The sequence below is a fragment of the Leptosomus discolor genome, chromosome 5 (assembly GCF_034619465.1).
Source record: "Leptosomus discolor isolate bLepDis1 chromosome 5, bLepDis1.hap2, whole genome shotgun sequence".
Lineage (NCBI taxonomy): Eukaryota > Metazoa > Chordata > Aves > Leptosomiformes > Leptosomidae > Leptosomus > Leptosomus discolor.
In genome coordinates this window covers 42612504-42625450 of record NC_141395.1, presented here as the reverse complement: position 1 = coordinate 42625450, position 12947 = coordinate 42612504, and the positions used below count along the sequence as shown (strand labels likewise).

Below are 12947 nucleotides of genomic sequence, written 5' to 3'. Positions count from 1 at the left end.
TATTTAAAGTGATGATAATGCTGTTAAATACCATATGCTGATGGCATCAAGCTGCTGCGTTTTTTTCTTCACCGTTTTTAAAACAAATCCCCAGGAGATAGTTTGAGGCACAACTACAGAGTATTGATTGTTCAAAGAGAAAATGGATGTAGTTTTGTTTCATTTATGATATCAGTAAAATATTTCATTACTCTGCTGACAATATCTTTATTCTTGATGTGGCACACTAACATTATGTAATTTAAATTAAAGCAAAATTGCCAGTGGCACTCAAAATTACTCGGAAGAAGTGGTGTGTGGGTATGCACAATCACGTGTCCTTACCAGGTACTGCAAAATGCTCCCTGCAAATTTCTTCCTTTAAGGCAGCAAAGTGTCAGCTGGGATCTTTAAAACAGATTTACTCTTTTTACAGGAGAACTGATCTGTAATACATTTTCAATAAGCTTGAATGACATTAGTGAAAGCACAAGAAGGCAAAAGGGAATAAGATGAAGTTCACTTTGCAGATGAAATTTCGCACAGGGTCACATGAAAACTAGGTCATTCTGTTGGAATGCTTGGAACTTAGGCACCGTTGGACACAGGGAGAATGGCTGGCAAGTTAGTGGCACATTGAAGGGCGCATTTGCAAGGCAGCACCATGTCTGGTAATGGTGACAGACACAGTTGTGGGAAGACTTTATCCGTCCTTCTTGCTTGAGCAACACCAACCTCATATCCAGAGGTGGGGTGTCCTGTTAAAGCTGTCAGCTGGTCCCATTAAATTTTGATAAATCAAGGAGGCAGGATTCTCAAAGAACTGTCTCGAAGATCGTTCTGTAGAAAGTGTTTCGTTTTCAATATTAGTTCTTACGTGCCTTTTTTTTTTTTCCCCCATAGGTTGTTGCAGGGTTTTTGGAAGTTTCACCTTAAGAGCCTTTGAGGGAGAGAAATAGGTTTTTATTATCCAGAGCTGGCCCAGCCCTGCTACAAAGGAAATAACCTGCAAAGTCTCATTGACTTACAGGACTATTAACTTAAGTCTAAAATGTATAAAGTCATTCTTCAGATCTCTGTTACATAGATATAGATTGTTCCATAGTGTAATACTAAGTTAATCATAATCCCTTTTCTCACAGTAGCACCTAAGTTAAACAGTAGAAATTCTGTAGAAGTCTTTTTGAAATCTAAACTCTTATTTAAGTTGGAAAATCACCTGCAGAGAATTTGGGGTGATCAGAACACTTGTTTCCTAACAGTTTATTGTAATTTTTATAATGGGTTTTCTAGCACATACTTCAAATCAATCTTGTTTTGAAATTAAAGGTATTTTTACTTAAGTGTTCCTGCTTTAAATGGCCATAAGATAATTCAGTAAATCCTGCCTTTCACCCTGAAAATCGGGAAATAGCTACATAAATGCAATCTTAAGGCTTTTTGATGAAATTGTGAAGTCTGATTTAAGCTAAAGCACACCAGTAAATAGCATAAATTGTCTGTGATTTGCTAAAGAGTACAACAGCCATTGTAATGCCTTTTTTTTTTTAAGGTAATCTGTTTTAGCTTTAAAAGGGCAAATACTTGAGAAGAAGTAAGCTGTTAAATCTTCTTTGCAAAAACTTTTTGCAGGGGCACTGCATGAAGACTGAGCAGAAGCAGAGTACTGATGAGGATGCAGGGTTGAACTTTAGTCTCCAGGAACAATCACATAAGCTGTAAAAGGTCTCTCTGTAGAGCAGTGAGGTTGGTGGCAGTTGCAGAGCAAGCCCAGCCCTGTGTTGGTTATCCTGGTCTCGCCACCCCTGCATGGCCACAACAGCAGCATTCAGGGCATGCACCTATTCCGTGCCTGTTTAGGCTGGATCTGAGCACAGCTTAGCTCCCCTGTTCAGTATTTCCAATGTCAGCAGTGAAGTTACATGCTCCGTATGTTTCTGATGTGTTCTCACGGCACATGTACTGTGGCCTTGATCTGAACTGCTCTCTCACCAGGACAATGTTCTTGATTTTTGTTTCCAGACCAACCTGGCTCACAGACTTGTGAATCGTGAAGGCTCAGTAACGCAGCTTCCACTCTACACATCTCCTTCTTTGCCCAACATTACGCTAGGACTGCCCGCAACTGGCCCTTCCAGTGTAAGTGGTGGGGGGATGCAGCCTTTGAAATGTTGCTTGCAGCATCTTGTCCCTTAACCCACTGTGCCCTGCCTTTGCAGGGAGGATCAGCGCAGCAGGATGCAGAGAGACTTGCTATCCCGGCCTTACAGCAGCGGATCTCTTTATTTCCTGGCACTCACCTCACTCCCTACTTGAGCACTACAACGTTGGAAAGAGATGGGGGAACTGCACATAACCCTCTTCTGCAACACATGGTCTTACTGGAACAGCCAGCTGCACAAACTCCCTTAGTCACAGGTGAGCGCTCTGTAGCTCAAGTGCAAAACTCAGTCCCAGCTGGGGAAAGAGAGCAAAACCATCTGTTGGCTTTTGGTAAAGTCTGTCTCTTGTACAAAAGAGATACTGCATCATCTATACATTCCGTAGGTAGGTATAGCATGGAGCCTTTAGGATGTGTTCATTGATACGTTGGCTAGTGGCAACATTTGCAAAATCAGAGGTTGCCCACCTCATCCAGAGGTAGGGGGAAGCTGCCTTCTCATTTTAGGGAAATGAAAATAAATAGTATTTACTTCCATAAGTAAAGTGTAAGTTTGTAGATCACAATTTAAAACTATGTTGTTAGAGGTCTAACCACTTTAGAGCAGAGACAAAACCATTATGTCTTATGATTACCCTTCCTGTTCGTCACAAATGGTTTCTATTCTCTCTATGAAAGGCACGCATTTACAAAATCCCGGATTAAAATACTTGCTTTTCATCTTTATTATAAATGGCAAAATCAACTGCACTCAAACAGATTGTATTTGTTTGCATATGTTACATTTTCAGTATGCTAATTGCTTTGAATCACTCCCTGTGTCATATTTTCAGAGCTAAGTACCTGTGGGAAGGCATATTTCTATAAATAGGGTTGATTCAAAGCAATAATCCCCAGCAGGACGTGTTTCTGGTTTACAGTGTGTAATGTTGGGACAAAGGATGCTCTGCGTAAGTTATAGACGTATTGATTTTTATTTCTTTCATTCAGTTGCTAATGGAAACTCTTGAGAGATGTCCATCACTGAAGCATTACAGCACAGCTCACTGGTTTGGCTCATGTCTGGTTTTACATTCAAATCCCAGGAATATATGTGGGATTGTGATAAGCTTATAAGCATGTACACGTGGGGAAGCTGAAGCACAGAAGTGTGGTATTTAGCCAGCACTCTGAGCCGTGAGGTGGCGTGTGCAGATTCCTTGAACCTTTACATAATTTTATGTTGCCTCCTCCTGCCATGGTTTTTGTGGCATGATGAGGTTACCCAGAGTCATGACATGGCTCTTCACCTTGTCCTTTACCCAACGTCTGTTGATGAAGAGCCATTGAAGAAGACTTCCCCTCTTACCCTATAACCAAAGCTTTCTTCTGCATTCGTGCTGGTGTTTGCTTTAAAGCACACGTAGGAAGAGGTGCTGTTTCCTGCTCAACTTCTATTAAAGCTTGCCTCAGTTTACAGTGTACTGTGTTTGCTTCCAAGCATATTCCTTCTAGTCCACCTGCTACGTGTGGTGTTTTTAGAGCAAGTAAAACGTGTTGTAAACCAACACTTAGGAGAAATGTTCACAATACAATAGAGCAACAAGAAGAAACACGCGTTCCAGATGCAGCAACTAAAAGAGAGCAAGCTAACACATGGTCTCAAAAGCGCTAAGTGGACTGTCTGCCAAACTACACTTAGTACTTCAAACTTCCTTGGGAGCAAAGTAGAGTTTATTAGCATTCTACTGATAGCCTTCAGCTCTGGAGGTGGCTGCAAAATAATTCAGCACGATGGCATGCTCTTTCTGTGCAGGAAGGTAGACGCGGGGGGTTTGGAAAACTAGAGCACAATTCCTTAGGTCTGCTGTTCCTCTTGTGACAGGTTACTTTGGATAATACCCTTCACGTTGACATGTATGTTCTGAGTAGGAACGAGGCATCCACCTGGAAAGCCTTCACAAGGGAACCTTGGTCATTCACTTGGAGGAAGGTAGTCTTCCAAGGCGTCCTATGCAACCTGTATGGGATCCCTTCCTCTACTGTCCAATTTGAACTTTGGGGAAGCAAAACTGTGCTACAAGGGAGATGGACCACATCTTTCCAAATTATTCATATATTCATGCACACACAAACGTGTGTGTGTGTATATACACACACACTTTTATAAAATCAGATACCCTTTTACATGGTATCACATAAGCAAGCAAAGGGTGGGAGAAACTCAGTAAATCTTTCCCCAAGAGAGACACTTTTGAATGAGTCGGATCCTTCCACATAGGGCAGTTCTGTGAATTAATGGGAAAAGGAGGTGATGACAGAAATGACAAGGTGTTTCTAAACAGCTGTATTCAGCTGGCTGCAGGCTTCTGGGCAGCTTTTCTCTCTTCTCAACCAAAGACTGAAGAAAGAGAGAAGATACAACTTCTCTGACCCGTGAACTGGGCAGTATTTCTGAATGTTACTGACCACTTGTGCTGTCTTTAGTTTGTTTTCTACAATGAAGTAAAGCAGAAGAGTACTTCTTCCCTAAAAGTGTGTGCAGCCTTATCCGTGTTAGAGAGACAGCAGTTCACACCAGTGATGCCTTTCTATCCCAAGGTGTAAGATGCAATAGTAACGGCTTATCCTCTGCTCCTCCGCCCTTGGGTTTGGCTTTCTGTTGGGCATGTCTTCAGGTCCCAGCTTTCTAAGAAGTATGTGAAGGTACGTTTTTGGAGAGCAGAGCAAGAACTGGCTTACCGCAAGAACAGCTAAAAAGATGTGTCCTAAAGATATGCCCTTACCGGAGCTCAGATAGGTATTTCTCGTTGTCATCAGAGACACCTAAATTGCCAAGGGCATGTAAGTGATGCAACTTATCCCAAAATAACCTTAGGTTTTCATTAAGTTACTAGCATGTATACATAGGACAGTGATGGAAACAATTCTAGCTATTTGTCATCTTGGCTTCTAACTTACCTTCTTTCTACAGAAATAACGAAGCCTGATGGCTCCCATATTCCTGAAGTGCTTCAAGGGAGTGCCTTTTTCCAACGCAAACCTGGTCAGGGGTTTATCACATGGAAGGTTTCACCCCTAGTCATTGCTACAGGGCAGGGTATAGCACAGCCAAGGGCAGATGTGCTTCCCTACATGGTCTAGAGTGGGAAGCAGCTTCATCTGCATCCATCATCCTTCAGCATATCCAGTGAGCCCCCTGTAAGGTATAATTGCTGGATGCTGCGGGGTGGCAGCTTGGGTCAGTGCTTTCCTAGGAATGAACCTTCCCAAGGCAAGCTGTAAGACTTTTAACTTCTCCAAACTACCATCATGATCTTAATCCGTGTCACCCACCAAACGATGGAAGTGTCCGTAAGATATCACTGATTTTAAGAAATGAAACATTTCCGTAATGTTTGCTTGAGTAAACAAGCAAACAAAGGATTCAAAATAAAGCAAAGTATTACTCCATCCAATGTTAATTAATTGTTACCTGTTCTCTTTTAAGGATGCTTCACCTGTAAATGGCGAGGTGGCTGGTTTTAACGTTATATATCGTTGTCACCATCAGCATTACTCAACAGACATTTTCTTCCTTCCTTTCTTCTTCCTTTTTTTTCTTCTCTGCTGTTTTTTCCTCCATATTATCTTCAGACTGGTATCTTTCAGGACTGCCCCTCCATGCACAGTCTCTGGTTGGTGGAGAACGGGTCTCCCCTTCAATACACAAACTCCGGCAGCATCGCCCGCTGGGGCGCACGCAGTCTGCTCCACTTCCCCAGAATGCCCAGGCCCTCCAGCAGTTAGTGATCCAGCAGCAGCACCAGCAGTTCTTGGAGAAACACAAACAGCAATTCCAGCAACAGCAACTGCACATCAACAAGGTAGGCATGACGCTTTTAAAGTCTTTCGTCCTCATACAGCATCAATACCAACTTTAGGCAACACTATTTCAGAGTTTCTTCTGCAGTAATGTACCTGGGTCTCGACCTCCATAATCAGCTGGTCGCCTTCCTTGAACCTCTTTTTCATGATTTTGAGAAATAGATCAACAAGGATATGGGCATCCATTACCAAGGCGAGGCTCAATACCTGTGGTGCAGACTGTGGAAAGGCGGTACAGTTCAAACTTCCTGGCTTTCCAGTAATACTTTTTAAACTTATCATTGCTGCCGTTCATCCACATCAGGATCTTTTGTCAGATCTTTTGTAGCAGAAGACATAAAATGGTGTCAAGGAATATGGGGAAAATAGCTACTGTGTATATATTAATTTCGAAAGGGAGAAGGCAGCAATATGGATTTGAGGAAAAAAAAATTAAAAATAAGTGATTTCAGACATGACAACACCAGAAGATAATTGAAAGTGAAGATATTCAGGTTTACTGAAGCATTTTTCACTGGAGTTGCCTTTGAAAAGAGAAAAGCTGTTGTGATCTCCAGTCCAGATTCTCCAAACTATGGTGCTGTGTAAAGCATGGCAGTGTCCTACCCATTCCTTCTCCTGAAAATGAGGACAGTATTGCTGTGCATCCTGCAGAGGTTGTCTTGAAGATTAATTAGATGTGATTCAAAAATTGCTTTGAAAAAAGCAGGCACTGTGTTTATTACCTTGCTTTCTGTAAATCACTCGGAGAACATCAGGTGAGCATTACAGAGCCCCATTCATCAGCGCACAGATTTTGCGATTGTTGTGTGGCCAAAATAATCTGTCTGGGCATCCTAGTATTACACCAACGCTGAAACAAAGCTCCTTTGAGATGATTGCATTGAGTATGCGTTAAAAAAAAGACAGAATCTATCATGATGTTTCAGCCCAGGGAAAGGTAAGTGCATCTTTTAAGTGCAACTGGTCTGATCCCAAATGGTACAACTGGAGTTACGATGTTCTACCGCAGCTGAAGTTTTCTTCCAGGATTTCAGAAGGCACAGGCTGTTGCTAGACTTTTGATATAAAAAGGCTGTTGGGGAAGAGGGAAATCAATCATAATCAGTGTGATATTTTTGTGTCTCTGATTTGTACTGGTTTGAGGCTTTCTAAAGAGTTTTCTCAATGAGTGCCAATGGTGGTTTTCTTTCAGAAACAAACAAATCCAGTAGTAGGTTTCAGGCTCAGGAGGGTAAGTTCGGTGGCAGGCGGACCTCTCAGATTGCTGCAGTTTAATTTATGGAGGTTTCTTGAAATATTTTCACTGTTCCAGTCCTATGAGAAAATACAACTACCAAGAGCTGGATTGGAAAGAAGAAAAAAAAAAAGAACCACCGAAAAATAGCCCACCACACAACCCCCCAAAACTTTGTTTATAGACTTGAGCTAAGGCAGGATGATTACACAAGTTGCTGACGTCAATCATGTACTTCTGGAGAGCTGCCACCACGCGCTGCATGTGCCAGCCCTGGACCTCATTCAGCCCCGCACACCGGGGTGGTGGGGAGCTGCCACTGCCATAGAAATGTCCCTTACCCCTCTCCAAATGGTTCATGATCAGGATCGTCAGACACAGGGCGCTAGGTAGGGTTTCTTTGTTCAGAAATAAATGTCAGCTCGGTGGTTTGTTTGTTTGAGGTTTTTAAGGCTTTTCCGTTGCCAACGCTTGTAAGCGTCCAAAGACTTCGCCGTGACGTACCCACTGAACTCATTCAGACTTCGGCTTGGACCTCCCAGGAGCTGGAGAGTGTGTGCGACCAAAGCCAAGCGAGTCCCTCTGCAGCACTCTGAATTTCAGCTTTGTTAGTGCTGTGATCTATCGCATCCTTAGCAGGGGCAGGCGGGGAGGGAGCATAATTAAACTGATTGCACAGGGACGATTTCCCTGTGTTTGATTTATATAAGTAATGAGTTAAAATCGTTTTGGTACTAGCACTGTATGCGTGTGGCAAATTTATCCTGTGGGATAGCATCCAAGTGCTGACATGGAAAAAGACTTTTCCCAGATGTGTGGATATTTTAAGACCCTCATGTGTAGGGGAGTAAGGGCACAACTAAAAATAATGGAATAGATTGCTGCCTTTTAATTATTATCAGAACTGACAGCACTGTCTGTTTAGGTTGTGTTGGATTTCCTGTAAATAATATGAGGCTGTTTTCAATTCCTTGTGATTTTTTCAAACTTTAAGATTTTAGTGTTTTATATGTGAGAGAGAGGAGCCATGACATGCCTCTGGTTCTCTGTGGCATCTGGAGGACGGCATTTGGGCGGGTATTTTTTGTTGTGATAGCGAACGGACTAAATTGGATGCTGTTCTCTGAGCAGGCTCAAGTATTTTGAGTTGAGTGTTACCTTTTCAGCGTGATGGGTCTTGAAGCAGCAGTTCCCTTTCTAAAAAGAAATATGCAAGCGAGATTTCTGTAAATTCTATGCTGGAAAACTCAACTTTTTACCTTTCTGTAGTGAAGATGAGTGTTTTGGCATTAGTCCTCTGGATATATAATTCACGATGCCTTACTAGAACAGATAATCTCCCTTTTAGCCCTGAATTGTACTGTTAAGCAGATTAATACTGAGCTTCTGTGATCAAATTATGGTCCTTCTGGGTAAACCCCATTTTTAGCAACATTCTGGAAAGTGAGGTGTTTCTTCTGCCTTGGCATATATATGGCAACATATATACACCAGTCTACAGTGCCACAACTTGCCTGGTGCAGCAGCATTGGGTAGATACATTTTTATTAACACCTAGAATTTAACCTTGCTATTTCCTGATTTTTTATCTTTTTTGGAACGTGTTGTTTAGCCTCAGGTGACTCCTGGAGTAGCTTTTCTTGTGTAATGTTTAGTTTGTAATATTAGAAAATTACAGTGTAGTAGGTTGTATGGCACAGCGTTCAGGTAGGGCTATTACCCTTTGAACAGTTTCAGGGAAGTCTGTTTTTGAAGCACCCAGACATAACTTTGGATAGAACAAGTATTGAAAAAAATCTCTGGGAAACCTCGTTCAGCGTTCCTGCTCAGCATCTCAGTCAGTTGAATATGAAACGCCATTCAGCAGGTTGTGAGACGCTTGGCATTCTTGTGCTTGTGCATCATCACACCTATTACTGTGTAAATACCGTTAAGTGGTTTTGCCAGGAGCCGTTGTTCTGCAGGGTGTTTGTTGCTGTGTGTCTGGCGATATGTACATGTGTACCCGATATAATCAATCCCATTTGGGAGAGGGGGGAAAGAACATAGCTTCTGCTGGCGTCACGGTGTTTTCTTCTCACTCCCTCTCCTTTTCAGGCGGTCCCTCTTCTTTGATTCTTTACAGTAGGGTGGTTCCCTCTCATCTAGGCACAGGGGTCAGCAGTCTCGTGGTCATTCCAGCAGGTAGGCTGCCTCAGACAGTTATTTTTTTCCTGCTGTCTCATCACTTCGGGGAGAAAAAAAAAAAAAAAAACAAACGAGATTTTACTAGGCTGCAGAATGCTCTGTCAGCTCCCTACACGGCCTATGCCCAACTTGGCTTTTCCTCATCATCCCTTATCATCTCTTGATTCTCCTTACACTATAAAAGTTAAAAATTAGAATCCAAGAGGTACCTCATGTGGGAAGAGTCATGTGAAAAGCCAGAAAAGCAAGGCTTGTGTTACTGTTTCCGAGTAATTAATTCAAGCCCCCAGCAATATGTTTGCTTCTATGAGTGCTTGTCCACATGCACGCTCCCCTGCAGATGCACTCCTGCCATGTACTTCTCTGGCTCTCTACTGGTGCTTTTCTTCTTTTTCAGCATCTCAGCCAGTGTACCTGCTCCACACTGCCTACCTCCCACCTCTCAATTCCTGGCCACAGCCTTGACTCAAGACCAACACAGTTTGGCCATCTGTCTCAGGATGCTTTTGATCTGAGCCTTTATCATCTCTTCCCCCCCCCCGCCCTTATTTTTTTTTCTTCATTTTCATCAGAGCCATGTCTCCAGCTATCCATAGTTGTTCCCTTTCTTCCCTGAGTTTGTCCTTCATCTCCAGAAGGAGGAAAGGGAGGTTTCTGCTGACTTCTGCACAGCATGGCATGGTCAGGGCTGTGCCAGTTTGTCGTCCTCCCTTGCTTCCTGGCTTCTCTCTTCCTCTGATCAGTGGGCATGGTATGCCACCCCAGCAACACCTGTGTCCCCCACAGTGCTGTTCAAGGGGGAGCAGGACTCTGCGTGGTTGATGGTACGAGCACAGAAGAGGCTGAGACTGGCTGGGTCCTGGCTGGTACCTTCTGCTACTCCACCCCGTTCCCAAAACAGGGAAGTCTCTCCACCCCACTGGGCTCTGCACGTCCTGTGATATAAACTGGATAGTTTATCAACAGTCGTGCAGTCTCAACTGCCTTCCAGCATAGCCCTGTCTGCACAAAGTTTTGACCAGCTGTACATATCTGGCGAAGTGGAATGAGTTTTTGGTGGGTTGTCAAGTGTGATCTCTTTGAGCTTCTACTACCTGTAGGTAACGCTGGATGACTTGTATGGAAATGTGGTGATTTCTCCTAAACTTTGAAGATGTGTGTGGTTGTTCTCAAGCTTCAGCCTGTATCCTTTGATGCCCACCAGTCTGTCCAGTAACACTGAAGTCTCTGAAGGGCGTGACTGAGATATTCCCTCCAGCAGAGATGCCCTTTTCCACAAGACTGTTACTAATCTCATATCTGAAAGCAATCCACTAATCTCATATCTGAAAGCAATCCCCTTAGTGATTCAAACTTACTCTCTTCTTTCAGTAATCGTTACCATGATGAGTGACATTGGAGAAATGCCGTGTTCCTGTGTTGGATTCCTAAACTGGAAAAGATCTTGAGAATAGATCTGTCTCAAGTTTTACTTAAAGCCATGCCCAACTTTCATCTCTGTCAGTCTTTGACAGCTGATCTGATCTGTCATGTTCAGTGTTGAAGGAGCCTTGTCCTTTTAATTCTGCAGGACCAGTAATTTCTTCTGTAACTGCTTGTTGTCTTAGGAGAAATATTCAGACGTTCACAGCTTCATCAGAGGTGGCCTGTTCAGATAGGCAGCTTTGCTGTGCAGTCCTATGGAAGTTCTTCAGCTCAGCTTCTGCTTTCCAAGGAGCTCTTCAGCCAGCTTTTGGAACCAGACAGGTCATGTGACACTTGTTGTCTAAAGAAAAAGTGCGTTAGTTTTATCCTTCTGGGAGCTTCTCGAGCATTTTTCTGTTGGGGACTCTTTATTAGTCTGTGAATTAGTAAACACACATTTCTAGCCTGTTTAGCAGTATCTTCAAAGTCTTTGGTGTGCTAAGAAATTACCACTACTGAGAAGGTATCATGAAAATGTAGCTGTATCTTATCTGGTAGACAAATTGGATGCCAGCTGACCTGAAATCTTACTAGCAAAGAAATGCAGATTATTTTTTTTTTACTTATGAAGCATTCCACAGAAAAATTATGGATTCTTTGTTTTTTCTTTTATTGTGATCTGACGTTTGCTATTTTTTTTCTCTGTTCTTTGTATTTCAAAGGCGTAGATAAGAAATCTTGCCAGCTGCATTAAGCCTTGTAAAAATGATTGTGACTAGAGATCTATAGTTTCTTCCATACTGAAGTAGTTAGCTGTCTGAGGCTAGAGAGGCAGTGCCTTTAATGATGTTTTATGGTGGCAGTATGCGATAGCCAGAGGTGACTGAAAACAGAGGGGTAACCTCATTGCAGAGGAAGCTAGAGAGCTAATTTAGGGAAGGAGAAGTTATTTATGGTGCATTGTGTAATTGTTTACTATTTTAGATATATTTGTAAGCATTTTCAGTGCTATTGTAATTTTATATTCATTTGCTTGCACTTTTATTACCTTAAATTTTCTTAAACACGTGTTCATAAAATTGCAAAAATGGAAGATTTTTAGGGAGTTTTGATGCGCCTGGGATGCATATACTCATGTATTATATGGAATATATTCATAACAAAGTGCTTTATTTACATAATTATCCTTTAAGAAGAATAGGGTTGCAGCACCTAGAACAAATGACATGCTAAGAGTTTCACTTCGTATTAGGAAAACAAACTGAATGTTTCAAATGTCCTTGCCATTGACCACTTGATCTTTCAACCTTCATTGTGTTTTTCATTTAATTCTTACATTTTTATGGAGTTGGAAAAATTTAAAACTTCTAGGGAATTACACTGCTTCTCATTTCCATTAGATTGGACGATGTCATTGTAAGTTATTTTCCCAGCAATTACTTTGCGTAGTTCATGAGTTCAAAAGATATTAAGTTCAAAGCTTGAGACCTTCGATCCAAGAAGAAAAAAAAAGTAGTAGAAGATGGTTTATGATGATTTAATTATCTTTAAAATAGATTATATTCATCAAGCCTAAGGGAGCTTAAAGCAAATTGGTGGAAGAACTACCTTTAGCTTAATGTGGTTTAGTTGTCCAGTGTGTGTTACAAATAATGAAACTGGGGAGGTAGAAGTGGGAGGTACCTCACAAAAATCATTGAGAAGTTTTGATCACTGAATCGTTTAGGTTGGCGGGAACCTCATGAGATCATTTAGAGATGAGATGCTTGAGCAGGGTCAGCTAGACCAGGGCAACCATATGGAATTGGGTTTTGAATATCTCCAAGTATGGAGGCTCCACAACCTCTGTGGGCACCTTGTGCAACTGTTTGACCTCCCTCACAGTAAAAAATATGTTTTCTTGTATTCAGAAGGAATTTCATGTGTTTTAACTTGTGCCCAGTGCTTCTTGTCCTCTTACCTGTGAGTGTGACCCATCAGGCCCCATGGATTATGTATGTCCAGGTTTTTTTAAGTGCTCCCTAAACCTGGTGGTCCTCCACCAAGGGTAAGTCTTCCTTGCTCCAGACTTTCCCTCTGGTCTCAGAGGTCTGGGATTCCTGAAGGACATTCTTACTAGTGTTGCAAATCTGC

At 42.2% G+C, this 12947-nt stretch overlaps 1 protein-coding gene across 3 annotated transcripts in view; it reads left to right on the top strand.

Moving 5' to 3' along the window:
* The window catches only part of LOC104349698 (histone deacetylase 4), a 119908-nt gene that overhangs the window by 47662 nt on the left and 59299 nt on the right, over positions 1 to 12947 (top strand). For 2 of the 3 annotated variants that reach the window (XM_009955315.2, XM_086465673.1), the window contains exons 7-9: positions 2002 to 2118; positions 2199 to 2397; positions 5756 to 5985. In XM_009955315.2, the coding sequence (XP_009953617.2) occupies positions 2002 to 2118; positions 2199 to 2397; positions 5756 to 5985 (546 nt within the window). The remainder of the gene's footprint in view (positions 1 to 2001; positions 2119 to 2198; positions 2398 to 5755; positions 5986 to 12947) is intronic. The other variant, XM_086465674.1, reaches the window with a different exon arrangement.